Source organism: Malaya genurostris, chromosome 3 (genome assembly GCF_030247185.1).
Source record: "Malaya genurostris strain Urasoe2022 chromosome 3, Malgen_1.1, whole genome shotgun sequence".
Taxonomy (NCBI): domain Eukaryota; kingdom Metazoa; phylum Arthropoda; class Insecta; order Diptera; family Culicidae; genus Malaya; species Malaya genurostris.
In genome coordinates, this window is record NC_080572.1 from 26,902,724 (window position 1) to 26,929,210 (window position 26,487).

A 26,487-nucleotide genomic window follows, 5' to 3' on the forward strand; every position below is an offset into this window, starting at 1 on the left:
GTTGACTCAAAGTTACTATTGGCAGATACTTGAATTGTCACATGCTTTCCATCCAAGGCTCCAAGACACAGCGGAAAATTCTACGAAAACAGTTAGCAATCTTCTTCCACATGTCTTTCGTTGGTTTCGGCATTGCATCGTCGATTAATTTTTCGGTAATTACATGACATATCTATTTAGTATTTAGTAATTTAGTAAATACGAACACAAACTATGAGCCATCTCAATGATCGTTATACGATTTTTGGTTGGAGTTTTCTTGACATTTACAATGAAATTTTGTTAACAAATCAATCAAAATATCTTAAACAAACTGCCAGCCTCTCTCGGGGAGTCACTGCTAATCGGAATGTACACCCTTATTCTGAATAACGACGTATCATTTTTTTGATCGTATTTCATTCATTCATCGTTTTTTCGATCGTATTTCATTCCATATTATTCCTAATAACGCTAGCAAAATCAAAGGTAGCTAGGATTCGACCGAACCATATTCGATCGAAAAACCAATACTCCGTTATACAGAATAAGGGCGGTAGTGTCATGCTTTTTAGGACACGAACGAATTTTACTCAACAGCGAACCACTGAACCAGGCTCAGGGCCGTACCCAGGATTTCGTTTCGGGAGGGGCCCAAAGATAAAAAAATAATGTCACTGAAGATTGCTTAAATACCTAATTCTCGATGTGCCTTTTACGGGTGTTTTTAACAGACACTTTAATCTTTTCCACTGGAACTGTTATTGTATTACATTTCTCTACGTTGACTGTCTTGTTATTTCTGCAACACATTTCTTAGACCTTCTAAATAATTATATATCTGTTTTTGATTTCGGGAGGGGCCCGGACTCCTCGGGCCCCCCTCTGGGTACGTGACTGAACAGGCTTCTGACATTCGAAAATATTCCTTGATCTCGTCATTCACAAGCTGCTTATATAAGGTGGTGAATTCACCTTCAGCTGCTCTTTTTCGTCAAATCTTCTTTCTTTTTTTTTGTTTTTAAGCTGCTGATTATCTTCGTTATTCAGAGCAATTGCAATTACGGCCAATTCTTCGTTGGAAAAAATGTACCATTTTCGTGAGGAACAGGAAAACATCAAATGCTAAGATATCTATATTTCCTATTGGAGTCTTCAGCCATTTATCTAGTAATTGAACTATATTACAATTGATACAGAAGCAATACTGTATGGATTCTACGCAAACTGATTTCTTTCTACGTATACAGCAGGATTGCACAAAATACTTCAGAGAGGCAATTGTCGCCGAGAAAATAACCTGTAAATTAACCTGTTAGAGTTGAAACAGGTACGATATGCCACTGCTTGTTATTAATCAAAATATTTAGGTTGATAATAGATAACAATGTAAAAGAGAAATTAGTTGATTCTTGAATTGTTCGATCGGAAATACGAAAATAAGTTTTGTATTGCGCATAAATCAAGTTTAAAGATGCCTCTTTTGGTATTGTTTCTTTGAAAATATTTATTTCAACGTTTAACGTTTAACGTTCATTCCTTTCTCTTCTTCAAATTAACATGAAATTAACATTTTTAAACCAACAAATTACAAAAAAACATCTTTTCATACAAACAACCCGTTCAAAGTAAAATAAAATAAAGATTATTAAAACTGTGATCGACCAACAAGTCGTCTATTCTTTTCGTTCGAGATAATGGACATTTTATATAGTGACACTTAAGTAGAGTTGTACTTTACGCCTGCCTACCGGTTCCAATTGAACTGTTAAGAAGCACTAGCAGTTCGATTTGAACTGCTTTGCACTGTCGAGTCGAAGGCGAAACGTAAGGGAAAAAAAATGATTATTGACACATTTAGATTAAAGTTACTCTGCCTTCAACGAATTTGAACACTGCGTAAAACGTACGAAGTTACTCCGTTTTACGATGATGAATAATGTTTTGTTTGATTTACCCACACATGCTTTGGCTTACAACAGGTCGATGTTAAACTCAATCTAATTGTTAGCAGATGATTTTACCACCGACCCCAGTTGGTTCCATCCAAGCTAGCGTTTTGCCTTTCTCATATTGAAAGGTTATGCAATCACTTGAAAATCCGACAAGTAAAAATTGTGTCATATACTGTTCGCCTCAGTTTATCGAGCTGAGCAATGTCTGTGTGTGTATGTATGTGTGTGCGTATGTGTCAAATAATTTCACTAGGTTTTCTTAGATATGGTTGAACCGATTTTGACCAACTTAAATTCAAATGAATTTCATTCAGATCCGACTTCAAGTTCCGGAGTTATAGAGTAAAGTGTGTTAAATATTGTAGGGTAAATTGTGTTAAATATTGTACTCAAACCGGCGAAACAAAATAGGCAACAAAAATTCTAAACTGGTCTCAAAACTACACAAATCGATAGCTATTATCAGTAGGCAACTAAACAAACCGATTTCGGCTATCCTCCGGTTCCGGCAGCACCGGAAATAGTGGTCGTATATTCCAAAATGGATCTCACTCACTTTTCTCAGCGATGGTTTGACCGATTTTCACCAACTTTAATTCAAATGAAAGGTCTCACGGTCTCATACGGAATTCCTAAATTTCATCCGGATCCGACTTCCGGTTGCGGAGTTATAGGATAAAGTGTGTTAAATATTATACATCGTCACTCAAACCGGCGAAACAAAATATGCAAAAAAAACCGATATTCCCAGTCTTAAAGTCAAATGCAAGGTCTTATGATCATACTAAAAATTACTGCATATTTATATTGCATATTTTAAAAATTGCATACAACGAAAATTTCAATTATCGCTTAGAGTACGATGGCAAAATCGTATAAAATCTAAAAATAATTTAAATAAAAACTAGTAGAGTTTGTACGTCATGTTAGTTGGTGGCCGTACGAACCGACTTCGATTATACTGGTTCTCGGTTTCCGGTGCTGGAAGACCTATAATAATAAACCCACTTCGTTTTCTTTAGGATAACCTAAGCGATCAAAGAACTATTTCATTCTGTAGGCTATACAAGTTAATGCACAAACAAACCCTTTGTTTCTTTCAAAAATCGAAGAGAAACATTTTTAATAGAATACCACAGTATTATGTATATATGAGAAAAACATCTTTACATCACTGGGTGGATTAAAACAAGTTTTTTATTTTATTTTTCTGTGCAGAAGCCAGTGCCAATGTCGACAAGACGAAAGCCGCCTAAACATGATCGAACAAGGCGATTCTAGTAGTAACTAGAATTGCAAGTTTTCGTTGCGCTATGCACCACTCACAAGCCACGAACTTGAACTTTGAAACCTGCACACGAGGTCGGTTAGATCATTTTTAAATACTGTATAATAATCGAAATAGGATGAAAACAACTTGAAACCATTTAAAAAATACTAAAGATGGAAGAAACGCTTGGCCTGTAAGGGAAAAGTTCAACGACACGCTCTTGCCATTCATCATAGTCCGTACTCACTGAAAAAGATCTATTTCAAGAAGAGAATCGCAACGGAAATTCTGCACGTTAGGAGGTCGAAGGCTGCACGTTAGAGATGGGCAATTCGCTCCTGAGCTGTTCCAGTGAATCGAATCATTGAAGTGAGCTGACAGCTCACAGCTCTTTTCAAAAGAACCGCAGCTCATCAGCTCACCCATTTGCTACCCAGTTCACTGCATTATGCCGAAGGGAACACGCTACGAGCTGATCGGATCTTCGGCTCTTTAAGAGATTCAATTTAGTCGACATCAATTAAAGATAAAGTAATTCGCATTGCATTCATTGCAAATCAATGATTCAATTTCGATCATGCATATGAAAGAAAACCGGTGTATAAGAAAAACGGTGCACAAAATTAACCTTAAGTTCAAACTAAAAGAGCTGATGAGCTGATACATCGAATCGATTCACTTTGGTGAGCTGATCGGTTCGGAGCTGTTCACCAAAATGAGCTGTTTTGCACGCCTCTACTGCACGTTGCCTTTGTGCTGGAAGAACTAGTTTTCGGTCTCGTGCGGAATCGTGAAATGGATCGGCTTATATATATACATACACACACATGCACACACAGAGTACAGGTGCTACTTGCCACCTGGTCACAGAAGACTGGATTGGGCGCGGTAAACGAGTGTGCCACCGTAAAAACAGCTTCACTTATAAACTGTTATTTTTCGGGCCGCTTACAAAGCGCAGAAAAGCTTTTGGGGGGGCCGTGATGGGAAGCAAATGACAGTCGAGCTTGAGATTGCTGTTGTGATGGTTGGCAATCTTTTTTAATCGAAATTCGTTTGTTTGACCGTTTACTGATAAAAACTACCAATTGGAGAAGGTCGATTTAGACATTTTTCACGGTTTTTCGCCCTTTTCAGTGATGGTATACATTTTTGAAAACATTTTACCCTACATTACCAGATTCGGATGAAATTTAAGAATTTCGTATGGGACCTAACTTTGTGAAAATCGGTCGCGCCATCTATGAGAAAAGCTAGAAAACATATTTTCATTTTTATGCACATTTTACCCCATAACTCCGGAACTGGAAGTCAGATCACAATGAAATTCAGGAATTGAGTATGGGACTTAAAGAGCTTTCATTTGAATCTAAGTTGAAAATCGGTTCAGCCATCGCCGAGAAAAGTTAGTGCAAAAAAACGTTACATACACACATACGCACATACACACATATACACACACAGATATGTTGCGTACTCGACGAACTGAGTCAAATGGTATATGACACTCGGCCCTCCGGGCCTCGGTTCAAAAATCGGTTTTCACAGTGATTGAATAACCTTTCTATATGAGAAAGGTAAAAATTATTTTACATCGCTCGTTGGTGAACTAGAGATCCATTCATTTACTCGGTTAAGTTTAATTAAAATCCAATTTTCTAAAAATGAAAAGATAGTCTCCTGATGGGCACGGTAAACAACTCTCGCCGAAACACTTCCTGTGAAGAGGTTCATCACCTTCACGATCCACCTTTTCGCTGAATCATACACACAATTGCGAGCGATGTATTTTTAAAACCCAGAAACAAACCAGCGACCGGAAAATTTCGCTTCAATCGCTGGCAGGGCGGCACACGAAAATAGCTCTCCACGTAAGACACAAATTAATAATGGCTATTCTCGGTGCAGAGCAATTTTCTGTAACTTTCTTCGCCATGAATCTTTTCTTCCACCATCTGACACCCTAAGCGACCCGCAAGCTCGTTGGTTTACTTGGTCATCATTGACGTCATCTACTTGCTGGGCGCAGCGAACGAAAAAAATCGCCCTGACCTGATGAACGGTCAGCTGTCCGAACAACCGATCGACAGTATGTTTTCGATACCTTTTTCCACATGTTTCAGCATAAAACCGGTCCACCTATCAAGCAACAAAAATTGACAGACACTGGTGCAACAAGCGATCAACACGTTTCTACTCTCTCAATTGTCGAATTGTTCCGATTGATTTAATAAAATTGACACAGACATAATTCTCAAGAGAATATTAAATTATGAATCCTCATTGGTGCTAAGGTGTAAGGACCAAATATTCGTAGTCCACAGTATCATCATCATCATCATCATCAGCATCATCATTGACAGAGCGAAATGTGCTCCCCGAGTGGTTTTGCGTTTAGAGTTTTAGGGAGCGAAGGGAAGCATTTTAAATCCACCCATTATTTCGCAGTGTGTTCAGCAGACGTGAAAATTGAAATTGATACTGTACACAGACAGACACTTGTTTGGAGTAGTTACGGAAATTTGACAACGAAGCTGTCTATTCATTGTGCAACATATTTACTTCGTCAATCAGGCATCTATTAGTTCAAATAATTTGTAATTGTGCGCTGTTCTAAATAGATAGTCTAAAAACCATATAAAGTAGAATTCTGCAGAATAATTTTGGACTTTTGCTGTTTACTGTTCTGTTTACATATCTGCATTTCTTTTAATTAACATTAAAAATTGTAACAATAACAGAAACTATAACCGGAGACAGAATTGTATGTATAAAAAACGTGCTTAATCCACCTAGCAGTGAGATGATACCTTTTTTTATAAATCCGCATGAGTTTTTTGCATGAATATTCTTCGGTGTTTCAGTTCTCATGACATTATTTTAATGATTGATTACTCTGTAATGTCGAAACTGCAAATCGGATCGAATTTGAGTCAAAAAGTGTAACAATCGATAAAACATTCCATGATATGTCGAAGTAATTTCTACTTTAGAGTTTAGGGTAATTTAAGGTACTTCCAGAGCCGGTATTCAGGAACCAGCATAACCCAAACCTATTCGTATGGCCATATGACGAATAAATTGCAATATTTTTGAGTCAAACTTTAAAGCTTTTCGAGATTGTCATCTTCTATATCGCTTTGAATTTGCAAAATTCATCATCCTACATTTCCAGAATCGGAAGTCAGAATTGGATAAAATTGGATTTATTTAAATTTGAACTTTTGTTTCTGAGATTCGATTTGGCTTTTTTGAGAAAACGATTGAGCTTTAAGAAACGATTCGATGCTGGACCGGAATTCGAAATACGGTGTAGCCGGTCAGACAAGTTCACCTGAGTATCTGTATAGTTTACATTTGTTTCAAAATGTTTGAAAATCAATGTAGACATCTTTGAGGAATCGTAGTGCGAATTAAAGTTTTGGGTGCCTTCCGAAACGAAAACTGAATACAACCAAAAATGAAATAAGTTTATTTGGTTGTCCACTATCCAAATCTGCTAACCCGATAAACCTGATTAATTTATCTGAAATAAACATTTTCATACTAATCACCCTGTATCTCCGAAACCGGAAGTTGGGTCTGACTGAAAAACAAGATGTTTTATAGAATCTTGAAACTTTTCATTTGAATCTTAGATGATTCTTAGATTTCATTTGAATCTTAGATCGGTTCAGCCATCAACGAGAAAAATGAGTTACACAATTTTACCTTCGTGTCCGGAACCGGAGGTCGGAACCAAACGTAATTCAGGAACCTTGTTTGGGAGTATACGACTTTTCGTTTGAATCTGAGTTTGTAGAAAACGGTTGAGTCATCTCCGAAAAAGATTAAGTGAAATTATATGTCACACACGCATTTGCTGATCTCGACGAACTGATTCGAATGGTATATGGCTGTTATGTTCTTCCAGCATTTATTGCTGAAAGTATTTTAAATCATTATAATTATGGAATTGCTTTCAACTCGAAAATTCTGCCATCATCTGGTTTACATATGGCATATTCGAATGGATTATGTTGCCAAAAACAAACCGTGCTAAAATCGGTCCGAGGCAAAATATCATGCTTTACACAGTCCTTTGGGTACTTAGAAACAAATGTATGTAACAGTATAAAAAATCGTGTTTTTTGTCGCTTCCAAGCATTTCTATGCAGACAGCGCTCAATACTTCTACTGCTGGAATAAGGTAAAAAGTCGCTTACACAAAAATTTTGATATCTCCGTTAAAAATGGACGGATTTTAACAATCTATGGCTTGATGGATAGATATTACCATTCGGAATCCAAGTCTAAAAACATATTCTGTTTGCAAGGTCAATTGTGACAGATACTCTAAAATAAAATTTGACATAAAACAGTGAGATGATACCTTTTTTATCGATTTGCATGTGTTTTCGCATGAATATTAGTCGGTATGGTTAGTTTTCAAATTAATTTTTTTTAATTTATAAAGGAGTTGGATTATTAATAATAGTTCATTCAATAAATTCCAGTATCACTTTCGTATGTCGGACAAAATAAACAGAACAATGGAAACAAAGAGAGCGGCTTCGTTCATTCATTAGTTCATGAACATATGCCCTAGTGAACGGCTATGAGGTTAGCATTTGGTGAAGTCGGTTCGGGAAAAGGGATTGGGATCCATTTTTGAGTCTATGGCTACAATCTTCGGTCTTCAATTGAGAACTGGGAACTAATAAAGATATACCGAACTCGACCCGTACCCGATAAAATATAAAAATCTTTACCCGTACGTGTCGAGTACCTGAAAAAAGTTCCGGAACCCGACCCGTACCCGTCGAAAATGAAAAAAATGGCACCCGTACCCGAAAAACATTTTTTTCTGTACCCGATCCCGACCAATACCAATACCAATAGTCGGGTACGGACTCGGGTCGGGTTTGACCGCACAAGTACCTTAACTGATTCTGATTAAATTTCGGTAGATGAATTGCCTGAATAACTCAATAAAACTACCGGAACACATAGATATAATTCATAATCTTGTGATACCAGTAAAACATGACATGATTCAATCGATTAGCCGTTTGCCTGATAGTCATAGAAACGAAGACAAAAGAATTTTTCCAGTATTCTTGCATTCAATAAAATGCCACCGGAGATGAGATTAATTGACTTAAATTTATTGAAAATGTTAAACCACCTAGCGCAGTTTCTGTTTGAAAGTTTTGCTATGTGAATTACTCCCCTGGTAAAAACTTTCGTGTAAATACATTTAATTCACAGCCTTTGGTGGCAGACACGACAATATATGAACAAACATGCCATTTAAGTGCTTCGATTCGTTGACAGTTTACTAATTCTCTTGCTTTCGATGCGCTGATACGCTCAATAAAACTTTCAACAATATCGGATGAATTATGTAACCGATTGAGAGCTGCAGAAAATATTAAATATTGTTACGCCACTGATTGCCCCAGCCTGAAGCAAACACTGATAATTTATGACAACCGAACAGCGCCACATTCGGGGAAAGGGGGATGGTTCAAATCGGTAGCAAATTACAATACTCCGAAGGCAACCGAAAATAGCTCGCCTTGCGATAAGGGATTTTAATAGGTACACAATCGTGGTTTTGGGATATTTGTTTGTCAGCAGAAATGAAAAATAACATCCGCAGGTGGCATTCGAAGAACTGTTTTCGACTCACACAAAACAAAACAAAGTAGATTACAAACAAGGGATTTGTGGACATGTCCTGATATAATTTCAACAAGTACTTACCACATGAACACTGCTCTGCAGATTCCCGGCGATCGTCGTTTGCGTAGGCTGCTGCTGAGACTGCGGCGGTAGGTCAGTCTGCTTTTTTTCGGCTTTTTTGAGTGCCCGTTTGTTTTTTGCCTCCAGGAACTTTTTCTGCAGGGCACTGGTTTCGTTAGCTTGTTGCTCACAAACTCCGCTGAATGCCTGCTCGAATCTAGGCGTACAGTCCGACTGTCGACGCCGATAGGTTTCTATTCGACGCTTGAGCCTATCGAATACGGTCTGTCTGCGGGCCGGGATCAAGTCACCTTGTTGCTGATGTTGCTGCTGTTGTTGTTGCTGTTGAAGGTGGAGCTGCTGTTGTTGTCGCTGTAAATGTTGACTGTTGATCAACTGCATTTGCTGCTGCTGCTGCAGGGTCAATTGCTGAGCTTGCTGAAGATGATGCTGCTGTTGTTGCTGTTGCTGTTGTTGCTGCTGCTGCTGTAGGTGGAGACTGTTCAGGTGATTGCCCTGATTGGCACCCGGAAATACTGGGAGACCTCCCGCATCCATACAGAATTTCGACTGGAACTTGTGGTAGCACGCCGGCGAGCGCGTGTTCCACAAATCTTAGGCTGATCAGTCTCCAATTTGCTGTTGATTTAGCTTCTCTTTCACCACCGAAAAATAACCGTTCTCGAGATTCGTGCTTTGCACTAATGAATGGAGCTATTTTACACATGAACACACAGCCACGTTCAATGTAAGCTAATTGATTGAAACCAATTCGTTGTTTTATTTTCACAAATGTCGCACGTCAAATTTTCGGTGACTGCACTCCCTTCCGGCCGAATATGAACTGTCGTAAGGACCACTCATTCTATTTGTTGACCTCAAGCCAATCACTGTTGCACCAAGCACACATCAGACACAATACTTTGTATTTTCTTCCTTCGTGCTTACTTCGTCATCAGAACCGCAAAAAAAAACACTCATACACGCGCGACTGTCTGGTTTCCAACAATTGTACCTTCTTTTATCACATCCATATCGACGACTGATCTGATGGCCAGAGCGGGTCATCATTCATCGATTCAGTTTTTTTTTCACTTCAATTGTTGTTGCATAGTCGTTGCTGCGCTCTTTGTAGTACTTCCATCTCCAAATTCATTTCCGTCCCGCTATCTGAAAACTGAACCAAGAGGAGAAAAAAAAGAACAATTAAATAACTTTATTCGACACCACTTCGGATTTGACTGTATACGAGTTGAAGGTGCAGTATGGACGTCAAAACGGCGGTGAGACGTCAAACCCCAGCAGTGTAGGTAACATAATTCACAACAGTTCAATATTTGAACTTAGTTGGTACACGGAGCGATGGGAAGTGATTAATTAATCATGATAAACTGATAAACTTCATTAGTAAAATAATCCCCAGTATTTAAGTTCAACGTTAGGCAAAAGAATTTGTTAGTGAATGCCAAATTCGAGAACAGATTCAATTTTTGTTGAAGTATTTCGACTGTATTTGCTGCAGCAAGTCCAGTTTGAATAAAACTTTACAGAAACTTAGTGCGCTTTGATGAATAATACGTTACGTTCAATCAGACAATTCTTCTTTTGTGAAATTTGTGTTTCAACAGATTTCGCAACCGATTCGTAGCGTACAGAATCATTGCATGGCTAGTACTACGATCCTACTGAAACTAACAATCCTTCCAGGTCGGGCCTCGAATATACGACAATCGGCTTGTAAGACCAGCGCCCTATGCATTGAACTGCCAATCCGGGTTTTCTTATATAACCTTGAGTTCTTGAATCATTTGTACAGGAATTTTTTTAAATCAACCAAAAGTTTAATTTTCGTTATGTTTCGTCATCGATTCGTCGGTACATAACAGTTTGTGTTGAACTGTTATTTCGCCTCGCAGTCCAACATAAATCGCTAAGGATACGTAAAGTGTCTGCTATTTGCAGAACAAATTCATCATAAACTGTTGTGCACTGACGAGCCGAAGACGAAACGTAATGAAAATTAAAACCGGTTGTTTGTCCTAAGCACAAAATAAAACTAATCTAAAAATGAAAAAAAGAACTGCAAATTGATTGTTAAATCAGAAATTATCTACCGAATTCATCATTCATTTGCGTTGGGAGCTTCTCCTTGAGACGTGGCTACTATGATGCCAATAATGTCTAATTTCTCAAATTGGTAGTGCTAACATTGTTAGGCACTTCAAAAAATCATTATGCAAGGTTTGATTTAAATCAGACATGGATAAGAATCTTTCGATCTGGAAAAACCTGTGGGGGAAGTGGTTAGGAACTTTCGATCTGGAAAAACTGGAAATCCAAATATCTTTGAAATTCTTAAACCATCGAGATTTAGTATTATTTCGGAAACTCGTGGTTTCAGAAATGTCTACGAGAGGGGAGGGAGGATTTGTTCGAAGTTCACGTAGTCTCATAATTTATTTAGCCCAGGATTTATTTAGGATTCGAAAGGGGAAATTGATTCAAATATTGAAAGTGAATATTAGTGAAATATACATCATTGAGGCTAAACTCGAACATGCATACTTCCGAATTATTCAATTTAATCACTCTTCGAAAAAAACATATTTTGTTTCCTATTACTTATCTGGTAAAAACCTTTCGGCTTGTGTATCTTGAATAAATGAGAATTTATGGCAACACTTCAAGATAAAGAGTTTGAGATTCCTTAAGGAGCAAGACTCTTTGCAAGCGTATGGGTAATGTCAACAATGTGTACGTAAAAACAAATTTCAGCACTTCTTTTCCTGATTCTAATCAATAAATCTTCCATATAGTTGAAAAATAAACCAATCAATTCATTCTGCAATTCGAGAAAAGCAAAAATCTTAGTCTAAAACTTTTCCGTTTTCCTTGAAACTACTCGACAAAAATTATTTCAGTTTCAGCTTACTTCCACTAACACATTTAATTAGTAACAAACTCATTCCTACATGGATTTCCTCTTGCAAAAATTATTGCGATATAAGGATTTACGCACCTTCTATAAGTAAACCCGCAAAATAGAAACCTTTAATATAACACGCGAAAGGCAATGGATATGGAATGTTGTCGTAGAACTATTTATTTTTCCCGAATACTTCTTTTGTAACAGAAAATATTTAGTTTTGTTTATTTTGTGAAGCGCAATCAAATAAGGAGTGTATCGAAAAGTAGTTAGCAACATTGATTATTGAATAAAAAAGCTAAAAAAAACATATGTTGGCATCAGTTTTCGATATATTGTAGAAAAATTACATTTTTATGCATTTCACTGATTATATTGAAGAAAATCCTAGTTGCTGTGAAACGCTCGCACTTTGGACTTGGCATTCTTCATTAAATTCTGCACAGTTACTTTTGTGACTTTCCTGGTGGCAGCTGTCCAGTTTTTTTTTTAACTCCTGCATGTTTTGGGACACTGTACCTTCCTTCCGAAAGTGCCGCTTGACAATTGCCCAATACCTTTCAATTGGCCAAAGATCCGGGCAGTTCGGTAGGTTGATGTCCTTTTCCACGAATTTTACATTATTTTTTGACAACCACTGTAGAACGGAGTTGGAAACGGAGGAGCCTTATACTTTCTTCTGCTGTAGTGGCAGCATTCACTTCTTCAAACATTCTTCCTCGTACACCTTGGAGTTAATTGTGCCCTTCGCGAAGAAAATCGACGACCGCAAACCACAGGTACAAATTGCTTGCCAGACCAACACCTTCTGCCCAAACTTTTCCATCGCCACCGTGGTGTCAGCGTCGTCCAGGTCCTGTTACACCGATTTCGTATAATATTGCGGTCCGGGCAGCGCTCGAGAGTCTTCCTTGGCGTAGGTTTCGTCGTCGATCAGGATGCATCCGTCTTTATTCTGGCACCTTCTGTTTCTTGTACGTTTTCAGGGAGTTCCGAACTTTGATCCGTTAAATCATCCCGATGCTGGTGTTGAACTGCTTGGCCAAATCCCGCGTCGACGCCAATGGGTTTTTCCTGATATACTCAACCACTTTTAAGTCCCGGCCGGGCTGTCTGGGATCCGTCTTACCGAACTTCTCGATAGTATTTTTGACACTGGTGTGGTGCACTATCACCCGTTTTGCAATTCCGTTGTACGTGACACCACTTTCTGAGCACCAAGTGTGCAGAATTTTCTTTCGCGTTTCCGGATCAACTCGACTCATCATTGAAACGATAAACCGTACCGAAACCAATCGATTGCGCAGCTCTTTAATTGACATGTAAACAAACATGTCACCGCAAAACACGCTGCAAAAAATTAAGTCATTTCAGAGTAATAACTGTTTGAATGTTGCTAACTACTTATCGATACACTCCTTACAAATGCATTGAAGCAGTGTTGCTAACTTTTTAAACAATGGAATTGAAAAAAACTCCTGTTAAAACTGCCATTATGCCAAAATTACCAACACAAATGATCTATTGTACCTTTCGCTGTATGATGTATGCTTTACAAACCATTTTTTCAAGAATTACCGTATTACAGTACCCCTAAATCCAATTTTATCGATCGTCGATCGTAGAAATACTAACCGAAAAAAATTCATTTGAGCGTTTTAGACAGGATTCTAGCTTGCGATCTACCTGATGACTTTTGGTTAACATACAAAAAGTTTCAGATTGGAAACACATGCTCATCTGTGCTCGGTGACAATGAACTCGGTTGTGTCTTCAAAATAGTCCAGGTTTCCGTTTTCTTAATAGCCTGTACGAAATCAGTTTAACCAGGCCGTGTGCAACGTTCGTAAAGGCGATGTTGTCTTTTCTTGCCGGTTTTGTTGTGCCGGTCATCTTCAAACTGTCATCTACAAAGTAGATGAATTTATCAGTAAGTGTTATAAAAATTTGCACCTCTTTTTTTGTGAAGAAATACTCATGAAATTGATTTTTTTTTTCATTTATCGCGCTGTTATACCGGAGTCGAAAATCGGATCCGGATCGAGTTCAGAAACTTTTTAAATAAATTCCAAAACCGTTTTTTTCGCATTCTAGTTTGAGAAAATCGATTAGGAAATTTTCGAGAAAATTAAGTGCGCATTTTCTCATAGATGTGAACATATTACCCTGTAATTCCAGAACCGGAAGTCGGATCAAAATGAAATTCAACAGCAGGCTATCAGATCTTTCAATTGAATCTAAATCAGTTCATCCATTTTTGAGAAAATTGAGTAACATTATTTGTCACATACACACAAACACACATAGATACGCAGACACTTTGCAATCTCGACGAACTTAATCGAATGGTATATGACCCTCGACCCTTCGGACCTCGTTTGAAAAATTGTGTCTAATTTTGATTCCAAATGCCATTTCATCGTATTTCGTTCGATACCTACTATTGGGATATGGAGGACAAATAATAAATAAGTTAATAACAGTTGTACTAAAAATATCGATATCTCCTTAAATAGTTCACGGATGTGGCTTGTTTAAATGGTATTACGATGAGGTGTCTAAAATCAGAGCCATTTATTGTTTTCAAGATCGATATAGTTCAAAAACTAAATTTTTATATAAAATTTCACCTTGATCCGACTTCTGGTTCCGGAATTATAGGATAATAAAAGATGAAAATGACTAACCTTGGTATAGTTGACGACACAAAAAGTACAAAATTTTCAAAACAGATTGTAAAACTATTCGAACCTATAGACCTGGCTATTTAATGGCTCTCTCACGATTTTAGCTCCGGAGACATTTATTCAAAATGTCAAATATGAAACTTGGATCGATTTCTCGTGAAATGTTAATGAGAAAGTCACCACTATACCGCTAGGTGGATTTGAACAGATTTATATATTTATGTAAAAGGTAAAAACTATCCAGAACTAGCATTTCATGAGAAGCAGCAGTTTAAACCCCAGTCTCATCTCAAGTGGAGTTAAAGCTTCACGTCTGCTTAGTGGTTTGTCTTAAACTGCAAGATAACATTAAAGTTCAACATAAGCAGTTATGTACTGACGAGTCGATAATGAAACGTTCAGCAAAATAAGTAAATAAGAAATGCACAGGGAACAGGTTGACGGTTCAGTGTATAGGGCGCTGGTCTTACAAGTCAGTACGAGCCCCAACCTGGAAGGATTCTTAGTGTCAGTAGAATCGTAGTACTAACCGTGTACTGATTATGTACGGTATGAATCGGTTGCGAATTCTGTTGAAACAGAAAGGCCAAACTTCACAAAAGAATCAAATGTCAATACTTTGCTTTACACGACACAGTACGTTTTATTTAGCACAACTCTAGCTCAAATAGCACATGTTAACACTATGATAGCCACAATTTTTGGTTGTCCCCAAAGGGTGGGTCGCATAGAGCAGTGTTCCAATCACACATTAACACAATGCATTGGTGCATTTCTCAATATTGGCACTTTCGTTTCAACACACAGGCTCGTTTTTGACAAGTAGCTGGGGTACAGAGTGGCACACTTGGGCTTACACTATATCACGTGTTTTTAGAGGCACAACATAGTTTGTGTTAAGCGACTCTCCCTTACGGTCCGTTACGCAATACTTCAACTTGTTGAACAACAACGATAATATGTATATTTAAGTAACAAAAATGTAAGCCAATCGGCCACGTAAAGCTTTTACGCAAAAAGGCCAGAATAAAAAAAAATATGATAAAATAACGTGATTAATCCACCTAGCAGTGAGATGATACCTTTTTTTTTATCAATCCGCATGTGTTTTTTGCATGGATATTTTTAGGTGTTTTAGTTCTCATGACATAATTTTATTTATCGTCGTTTTAAACGGCAAATTGAGATTTTAATCACTCATTACCCTGTAATGCCGAAACTTCGTATTCGTATGACCATAAATTAATACACCAAACAATTTACATCTTCTTTGTCTGTATGAATTTTAAAAACTCATCATCCTGTAATTTCTGAATTTTATAAAATTAACAAATTTTGTATGGGACTAATCTCGACGAACTGAGTATGGTATAAGAAAGTTATGTTTTTCCAGCAATTATTGCTGTAAGTAGTTTAAATCAATATAATTATGGAATTACTTTCAACTCGAAAAAGCTGCCATCATCTGGTTTACATATGCCATATTCGAAAGATTATGTTGCCAAAAACGAACCGTGCTAAAATCGGTCCGAGGCAAATTGTCATAAAAAAGGATGCTGTACACAGTCTTTTTGGTACTTAGAAAAAACTGTATGTAACAGTATAAAAAATCGTGTTTCACGTTGCTCCCAAGCATTGCTTTGTCATACAGCGCTCAAAACTTCTACTGCTGGAATAAGGGGAAAAGTCGCTTATACAAAAATGTCGATATCTCCGTTGAAAATGGATGGATTTCAACAATCTATGGCTTGTTGGATAGGTATTACCATGTGGAATCTAAGTATAGAAACATATTCTGTTTTCAAGGTCAAGTGTGACAGATACTGTCAAAAAACTAAAAATTTTGACAAACTTCGTATAACTCAAAAAGTAAATATCCGATCTCAAAACCATTCAATAGCGTTCTGGGTGACGGGGAGACCTTTCATTTGCGACTAGTTTGATCAAAATCGGTCCAGCCATCTCTGAGATCTCGACCTCTTAGTTGACAACACACATACAGACACACACACATACACACACACGGACATTTGCTCAGTTCGTCGAGCTGAATCGATTGATATATGACATTCGGCCCTCCGGGCCTCGAAAATTTTTTCTCAAGTTTGAGCGAATTCTACACCTATTTCTGCCTTTCTCATATAGGAAGGTTATGCAATCACTGTGAAAACCGACTTTTGAACCGAGGCCCGGAGGGCCGAGTGTCATATACCATTCGACTCAGTTCGTCGAGTACGCAAAATGTCTGTGTGTGTATGTGTGTGTGTATGTGCGTATGTGTGTATGTAACGTTTTTTTGCACTAACTTTTCTCGGAGATGGCTGAACCAATTTTCACAAACTTAGATTCAAATGAAAGGTCTTGTGGTCCCATACAAAATTCCTGAATATTATTTGGATCCGACTTCCGGTTCCGGAATTATGGGGTAAAATGTGCAAAAAATTGTGAAAATAAGTGCACTAACTTTTCTCAGAGATGGCTGAACCGATTTTCACAAACTTAGATTCAAATGAAAGGTCTTGAGGTCCCATACAAAATTCCTGAATATTATTTGGATCCGACTTCCGGTTCGAGAGTTATGGGGTAAAATGTGCAAAAAAATGAAAATATGTGTTTTAATTTTTCTCATAGATGGCGCGACCGATTTTCACAAACTTAGGTTCAAATGAAAGGTCCTGTGGTCCGATGCGTTATTCCTGAATTTCATGCGGATCCGACTTCCAGATCCGGAAATATAGGGTAAAGTGTGTTTAAAATTGTACACCATCACTGAAAATGGGGAAAAACCTTAAAATTTTTTCTAAATCGACCTCAAATCTTTTCCAATTTGATGGTTTTTATCAGTAGACGGTCAAACAAACCGATTTCGGTTATTCTTTTAAGAATCGAAGAAAATTTTTTTTCGCCTTTTTTGGTTATGCAATCACTGTGAAAACCGACGTTTGAACCGAGGCCCGGAGGGCCGAGTGTCATATACCATTCGACTCAGTTCGTCGAGTACGCAAAATGTCTGTGTGTATGTGTGTGTTTGTGTGTGTGTGTATGTGCGTATGTGTGTATGTAACGTTTTTTGCACTAACTTTATGGGGTAAAATGTGCAAAAAAATGAAAATATGTGTTCTAACTTTTCTCATAGGTGGCGCGACCGATTTTCACAAACTTAGGTTCAAATGAAAGTTCCTGTGGTTCCATACGTAATTCCTGAATTTTATCCGGAACCGACTTCCGGATCCGGAAATATAGGGTAAAGTGTGTTAAAAATTTTATACCATCACTGAAAAGAGCGAAAAACCGTAAAAAGTTTTCTAAATCGACCTCAAATCTTTTCCAATTGATAGTTTTTATCAGTAGACGGTCAAACAAATCTATTTCGATTCTTCTTTTAAGAATCGAAGAAAAATAATTTTGAAGAATACCACAGTATTATATAGGAATGATAGTATGATTGATATGAGAAAGGCATCATTACACCACTAGGTGGATTAAAACAGGTTTATATATATATATATAAAAAAAGGTAAAAAAATAAAGGATAATACATTTTCGTGCTATTACCGGTCCTTTTCGTTCGTTGGATTTACTCATTTGCATCGTCTTATTGTTCACTGTTCCTTGATTTTAATGTCGCGGTCATAAATAGTTTATTTTGTCAGTTGTATTGGACAAGATTTGAAAACGAATTGTCAGCAGACTTCACACATTACGATTTGAATAAAACTTTGCACATGTCTTCAGTATGTCAAACCATTTATTTTGCCTTATGAAGAGACCAATTTGATTAAAAAATTGGTCTTCATGATAGATAGATATATTTATACATGATATGTGCTTTTGTAAGTAAAGCTGCAGTCTGTATCAGAAGAAAATATACGAGATGTTATAAAATACAAAAGATTATTTTCTAGATTTATACGACTGCTTCATTTTGTCAGATCTCGACTAATAAATTCCTTGCGTACCCAAGGTAGACTATCCAATGTCCCAGTTTGCGACATTCTTGACCTTCCTTTCATGAAACTTCTTTATCATTTCAATAAGTCCATTGGAGTTCCAATTTAAAATGTATTTTATGTTAGACTGTTTTCTCTTCCATGAGTTCAACCAATAGCCAGCTATCTTATATTGAATAAAAGTGATGAACTTATACAAACGAACTTGAAATAGTTATAAGATCATGTACAAAATGAATGTATTTTATTTAATGTAATTTATAACAGCAAATTGCTTGATAAAAACAGTGTTTAGATTAAATAACGAATACCAAAATACTAAAATGATATTCGAAATATATTAGGTTTAAAGTACTATATATTGTGGATGCCACGGCGAAGAAAAACTTATGTATATTGCCTATGGAATAAACATATTTATGGAAAAAATAAACGACTGCTTCATTAGAATCGCCACCTTAGAACTAACTTTCGCTAGGAGACTATCAGAATAATGATTGAAACTACCAATATTTACGGTTGCTTTAAAACATCTACTTTGAAATATCTAGCTTGCGCCGAAAAAGTAGCATGATTAGAACAAACAATCATGATTCAAATACGATTTTTTTCTTTTAGTAGATGCCTCCTATAACCGTCGTTGAATAGTATTAGTATTGAAATATAAAAAACTTCACCAATTAAGACGGAGGGTGAATTTTCTTTCGAATAGACCGAAAATTGTTTTGTGGTTGCTCGCATCAAGTCGAGTTCGTTTTAGTGAACAACATTTTTGTACACATCGATTAGCTGGTCCTACTTTATGTAAAAAAAAATCCGGACTTTATTATTAATTTAACGACCGCTTCGAATGATAATTTGGATCATATTTTATGATAGAAGAGGAATACGGTTACAAGACGTTTTGGATTAATGATTACATTTTGATCTCTCGCGTACATTTTAATCTAACACAGACTGTACAAGGACAGTAGAATCAATTTTAATAGCAATTCATTCACATTAATCATCATCGATCTTATACGGTGACGTAATCGTACGGTCTATTTTCTCTCGAAGCCAAACTAGGATGTCACCGCGGATTCGGCGAAACTAACTGTTTTTGAAACATGACACCTTCCGATGAGATGAGAATGTTGGTTCTAACAGAGGTATGAGACTGATATTTCTGTTCGCCTTTGATTATGTCACTAAAACGTCAATGAGGCCACGTCGGTGATTATTATTTCTTATGAATTGCTCAGCTAGCTCATCATTAATATCTTCGCGACCGCGTCCTCGTTACTGCTCGAATTTCATAGTCGTGCTCGCTTGAATCAGGAGCATGAAAAACAAAACAAATATTTTTTTATATCATTTATTTTACCCCGGCTTTAACAACAAATAAATTGCAAGGTTGGCGATTTATGTATCTATTCTCTGTTCCTGGAGACGGTCAAATCTACACTGTCAACAAAAAATGAAGAATATGAGGAATCCATACAATTATAAAAATTCAACAGAGCGTTCTGAACTTTTGCATCAATCTTACTTAATCTTACTTTACACAGATTTACAGATTTTCAAGCAAACTGAAATCAGAAATTTTTACCTTTTCCCCTTTATTTAACAAAAAAATTTGCCTGATTTGAGAGCAAAATCGAAGCACCTGAACTCACAATTCAAGTGATTTCATTCAAAAATACGGCTTTAAAAATTGTCCAATGACAAACCTCAATGATAACCAAAAGCAATTCGATGCAAAGTGATGCACGTTAACAGAAAAACAAGAAAGGAATGGAAACATGACACAAAAGAGGAAAGAAACGAGCTTGAAAACAGTTTGTAATCGCGTAAATGGCACGACCATTCAAAAACGTCATCTCATTTCATAGAATTCGGAATGTAATTCGTCAATTAGACTGTACAGTGCTGATCATGTTGAGAGTTTGTACTGTAGCTAAAAGCAACATTTGTTGGTCGCATTGAATAACCAAGCGCATGCTTTATGCAATTTTACACCTTTCTATCTATCTATCTCGTAATGCAGTTTCATGCTCCATGCTTCGTTCAAAACAAACTGATGTAGTCAGAAACGCGTCTCGCAATTTTCATGATGTTGGGTGGATCGTTTAAATTCTGGCCGAACCGTCGCGTCCCCACTCTCGCATCGCACTCTCCTTTGCAATTTCAATTGGTGACAATGCCGTGCTCAAAGTAGGCGCGAGATGAATGAACATACGGTGCAGACGTGGACGACAATTATCAATTTGGTTTAATTGTGTCTTCCTCTTCCCTAATGGTGATTGCCATCTAAAGGGTGTGAGCTAGCTGGATGGAATGCAGACGTTGTGATAAAGTAAGATGGTATTTTTTGTAGGATTTGCTAAAATCAAATTACAAGACGAAACCATATCCGCTACGTTAAATCGAGGCACTGTTTAATCGTTACACTGCACGGTTCTCTGGAACACACAATTTTCGAAAAATCCCAAAAGCACTCTTTCGAGTCCATCACTCGATGCTTTTGGGATTTTTCGAAAATTTCTAATTTTTAACATTTGTAAAATTAAACAACCCGTGAAGATTCACAATCACAATATTTCTTAGGTTGTTTCCATATCAATGAAAAAGCATGGCACATGGGCTTAATGGACGTCAGCACCGTTAGGGTTAAGGTTGTCAAATATATATTACGAAAGAATATCTATGAGCTTTACTGGCTTCAAACACCAACCGTGTCCATTAATATACATACAAATTTTTTACAATTTCTTCACTAAAAAACGTGCTTAATCCACCTAGCAGTGAGATGAAACCTTTTTTTATTAATCCGTATGTGTTTTTTGCATGAATATTCTTCGGTGTTTCAGTTTTCATGACATTATTCTAATGTCCGTCGTTTGCGATTTTAATCACTCATTACTCTGTAATGTCGAAACTGCAAATCGGATCGAATTTGAATATAAAAATGTAACAATCAATTAAACATTCCATGATATGTCGAAGTAATTTCCACTTTAGAGTTTAGGGTAATTCAAGGTACTTCCAGAGCCGGTATTCAGGAACCAGCATAATCCAAAACGATTCGTATGGCCATATGACGAATAAATTGCAATATTTTTGAGTCCAACTTTAAAGCGTTTCGGGATTGTCATCTTCTATATCGCTTAGAATTTTAAAAATTCACCCTCCTACAATTCCAGAATCGGAAGTCAGAATTGGATAAAATTGGATTTATTTTAATTTGAATTTTTGTGTTTGAAATTCGATTTGGCTTTTTATGAAAAAACGATTGAGCTTTGAGAAACGATTCGATACTGGAACCGGAATTCGAAATTCGGTGTAGCCGAAGTCAGACAAATTCACCTGAGTATCTGTATAGTTTACATTTGTTTCAAAATGTTTGAAAATCGATGTATACATCTTTGAGGAATCGTAGTGCGAATTAAACTTTTGGGTGCCTTCCGAAACTAAAACTGAATACAACCAAAAATGAAAAAAGTTTATTTGGTTATCGACTATCCAAATCTGCTAACCCGATAAACCTGATTAATTTATGTGAAATAGACATTTTTATACTAATCACTCTGTATCCCCGAAACCGGAAGTTGGATCTGACTGAAAAGCAAGATGTCTTATAGAATCTAAAGACTTTTCATTTGAATCTTAGATAATTCTTAGACTTCATCTGAATCTTAAAACGGTTCAGCCATTTACGAGAAAAGCGAGTTACACAGTTTTAATTTCGTTTCACATATCATCCTGTAGCTCCGGAACCAGAGGTCGGAACCAAACGTAATTCAGAAACCTTGTTTGAGAGCATACGACTTTTCATATAAATCTGAGTTTGTAGAAAACGGTTGAGTCATCTTCGAAAAAAATTGAGAGAAATTATTTGTCACACACGCATTTGCTGATCTCGACGAACTGATTCGAATGGTATATGGCTGTTATGATCTTCCAGCATTTATTGCTGTAAGTAGTTTAAATCAATATAATTATGGAATTGCTTTCAACTCGAAAATTCTGCCAGCATCTAGTTTATTTATGTCATATTCGAACAATTATGTTGTCAAAAACGAACCGTGCTAAAATCGGTCCGAGGCAAAATATAATGCTGTACACAGTCTTTTGGGTACTTAGAAACAGATGTATGTGATAGTATAAAAAATCGTGTTTTATGTTGCTCCCAAGCATTTCTTTGCCACACAGCGCTCAAAACTTCTACTGCTGGAATAGGGGAAAAAGTCGCTTACACAAAAATTTCGATTTCTCCGTTAAAAATGGACGGATTTTAACAATCTATGGCTTGTTGGATAGGTATTACCGTGCGGAACCTAAGTCTGAAAATATATTTTGTTTTCAAGGTCAATTGTGGCAGATACTGTCAACAAAAATGAAATTTTTCACATAAAACTTCGTATAACTCAAAAAGTAAACATCCGATCTCAAAACCACTCAATAGCGTTCAGGGTGACGGGGAGACCTTTCATTTGCGACTAGTTTAATCAAAATTGGTCCAGCCATCTCTCTTAGTTGACAACACACATACAGACACACACATACACACACGGACATTTGCTCAGTTCGTCGAGCTGAATCGATTGGTATATAACATTCGGGCCTCTGAAATTTTTCTAAAGTTTGAGCGAATTCTATACTTATTTTTTATATTTATAAGAAAAGGTAAAACACACCCCCTTCATCTCAAAATTTATTGAAATATTGCATCGAAATAGTTAAGTTATTCGATATCTGAACGCAATAAAATTGAGTACTCAAAATGAAGGTCATTTGTTGTATTTTGAATGGGACTATAGCGACAAAATGATTTCGATTTGGTTCTGATGAAATCTTGAACTTTTCTTCCAATATCATTCATCATATTTTGGACACTAAGTTGCTTAATCCGAGCGACCATTTTGTTCCGCCTTCTCTGCATCACTGTTGCATTCCGAGTCATTTTTCGGCTGGACTTTGGGCTTTTCCCATTTGGACGGACGGTATTGTATGCCAAAGCGGGCCAAAGTTTACAGGTCCAATGTGAGCTTTAATGTACGGAAGAATACATTTGTACATTTGAAAACCCATAGTTTTGTACCTCATATGGTTGTTTTAGTCGAAGCTGCAAATACCTTACCAGATCAGAAACTTCTGTCGCCAAAAATGAATTTGATTTTGCTAGGAACATCACATCGTCGAGTGGCTATTACAACTTTTGTCCGGGAAGCTGCCAGAAAATGTATCCTTCTTATTTCGTAGAAATCTAGTTGCCCAGAAATCAGGAATCAGAGCTAACTTGCTCAAATGGCACGATACACTTGCTCTTTGAAGATTTATGCCTTGCCATGACTTCTTATCATTTTCCTGATGGGAAGAAAAGGATAAAAAGAATATGAAAAGGAACTATAAAGTGGAAAGGATTTAAGCCAAATAGTTCTAATTCCTGATTCCCATGAAGAAAAAAGAACCCCGGGCGAAAGACTATAAGGTAAAAACCGGAATAAAATAAACTTTTAGAAAAAAAACTTTGCGGGGAAATTTTCGGCACTGAAAATAAGAAATATTACAAAAAAAAATGGTCGTCAAATCGTTGGGGATCCGATAACTAAAACAGTGTATCAAGATATCATATGACTTAAGCTTTAGCAATATACGAGGTCTGTTCAAAAAGTACCCGGAATTCTCATTTTTCTAAAAAAATATTTATTTATTCGTCTAACAGTTCGGCTGAAAAGTTTCTTATCGTTTAATAGAAACACACATTTTTTTGCCAAAATTCGTTTTTATTATTCAACATAATTGCCATCAGAGGCGATACAGCGATTATAGCGATCTTCCAACTTTTCGATACCATTTTTGTAGTACGATTTGTCCTTTGCCTCAAAATAGGCCTCAGTTTCAGCGATTACCTCTTCATTGCTTCTAAATTTTTTACCAGCGAGCATTCTCTTGAGGTCTGAGAACAGGAAAAAGTCACTGGGGGCCAAATCTGGAGAATACGGTGGATGAGGGAGTAATTCGAAGCCCAATTCGTTCAATTTCATCATGGTTTTCATCGACTTGTGACATTGTGATTGTGAGCTCACGCGGCACCCATTTTGAACAAAGCTTTCTCATATCCAAATATTCGTGAATAATATGTCCAACACGTTCCTTCGATATCTTTAGGGTGTCAGCTATCTCGATCAACTTCACTTTACTATCATTGAAAATCATTTTGTGGATTTTTTTCACGTTTTCATCGGTAACAGCCTCTTTTGGACGTCCACTGCGTTCATCGTCTTCGGTGCTCATATGACCAGTACGAAATTTTGCAAACCACTTACGAATTGTTGCTTCGCCCGATGCAGAGTCTGGATAACACTCATCAAGCCATTTTTTGGTATCGGCGGCACTTTTTTTCATCAAAAAGTAGTGTTTCATCAACACACGAAATTCCTTTTTTTGCATTTTTTTCACAATAACAAAAGTAGCTTCACTCAAAATGCAATATCTCACAAACTAATAATCAGACAGCTGTCAAATTTATACACGTATCTTTTGATGGTTGGTACTAACTGAAAATGGTATGGATTTAATTCTAGTGGCGCCCTCTCATAGAAACGATACGAACTTTTCAGCCGATCTGTTACATCTATAAGGTCCCCTTCAAAGTAATCCCCCATAGATATAATACACTTATGCCAGCGTTTTTCCAGTCTTAGAAACACTGATAGTCACTTTTTGTAATGCTCTGTAGAACTCTCAGCGATTCTGCCTTCATCTCTTCAACGTGGACGATTGTGCTTTTGTTTCGACAGCTCCTGAGCGATGGTAATGCGTTTGTTTTTTTTTTATCAAAATTCAGCAGTTTTGGAACGAATTTTGCTGCCACTCGTTTCATGCCCAAAACATTTGAAAAAATATGATGGCATGAGCCAACTGATATGCCAACTTCATCAGCAACTTCTCTAATAGTGATTCGGCGATCATCCATAATCATTTTTTCCACTTTTCCCACATTTTCATCGATTATTGACGTGCTGGGTCGACCGGAGCGTTCGTCGTCTTCAACGTCTTCGCGGCCATCTTGGAAACGCTCATAACACTCAATTTTTTCATAGCAGACTCACCGTAGGCTCTCTGTAACATTTCGCACACTTGGTTACATTTTATTTCATTTTTCACGTAAAATTTATTACAAATTCTTTGACTCTTCAATTTTTCCATTGTTTAAACTAACAAAAATCGCCGAGCTCAAAAAAACACGTCTACACAAGCCGCTACAAGACAGAATGTAAACAATGAATACAGCTGAAAATTTCACCATACATTAGGGACATATGTACCAACACAATAAAAAAAAATTTTGACCACCGGACTGTCCAGACGCGCGCAATTAAAAAATTCCGGGAATTTTTTGAACAGACCTCGTATAACCACAGAGTCACAATGGTAATAGGCTATGCTCAAGAGCGGACGGATTTTTCATAAGTAATTTTCAGACAAAACTATCATCAATCAGAAAACTCACCGTAGAAAAGTTCAGTACTGAAACTGATTTCACATGGCAAAATATCAATTCTGAAAAGTTCACTAGCGAATATTCTCCTCGAAGACATTTAAGAAAAAAGTTCGCACATTAAATATAGCTGATATTATCCTCAAACAGAAGATTTTTGAGAAATAAATTTTTATAGCCGTTATATCTCGACCCTTTTGAAAATACACGTTGAATAAATTCGCCGATGAACGAAAGCTGAATCTTTCTGAAAACGTTCAGTGCGCGTAGGGTAGTTGATAAGTGAATCAATAGTGGTAATGCATTTATTTGACAATACCGTGATGGTGGAGTAATATCATCAATAGAAGGTGCAAGTATTGCGATTAGTAATAATTATAATGATAATAAATAATAATGATAGTTGTAATAGCTATAAATATTAATAAAAAACAATAATAGAGCATGTTATGAATATCATACGCAGAATTACGCAAAAACATTAGCGCAGTTTATCGCGCTGGAATT

At 36.9% G+C, this 26,487-nt stretch overlaps 1 protein-coding gene across 5 annotated transcripts in view; it reads right to left on the minus strand.

The window, feature by feature from the left end:
- Window positions 1-26,487, minus strand: part of LOC131437501 (neurogenic protein mastermind) — a 256,373-nt gene that overhangs the window by 169,441 nt on the left and 60,445 nt on the right. For all 5 annotated transcript variants that reach the window (XM_058606888.1, XM_058606889.1, XM_058606891.1 and 2 more), the window contains one exon: window positions 8,953-10,108. In XM_058606888.1, coding sequence (XP_058462871.1) covers window positions 8,953-9,489 — 537 coding nt within the window. In that variant the 5' untranslated portion in view covers window positions 9,490-10,108. The remainder of the gene's footprint in view (window positions 1-8,952; window positions 10,109-26,487) is intronic.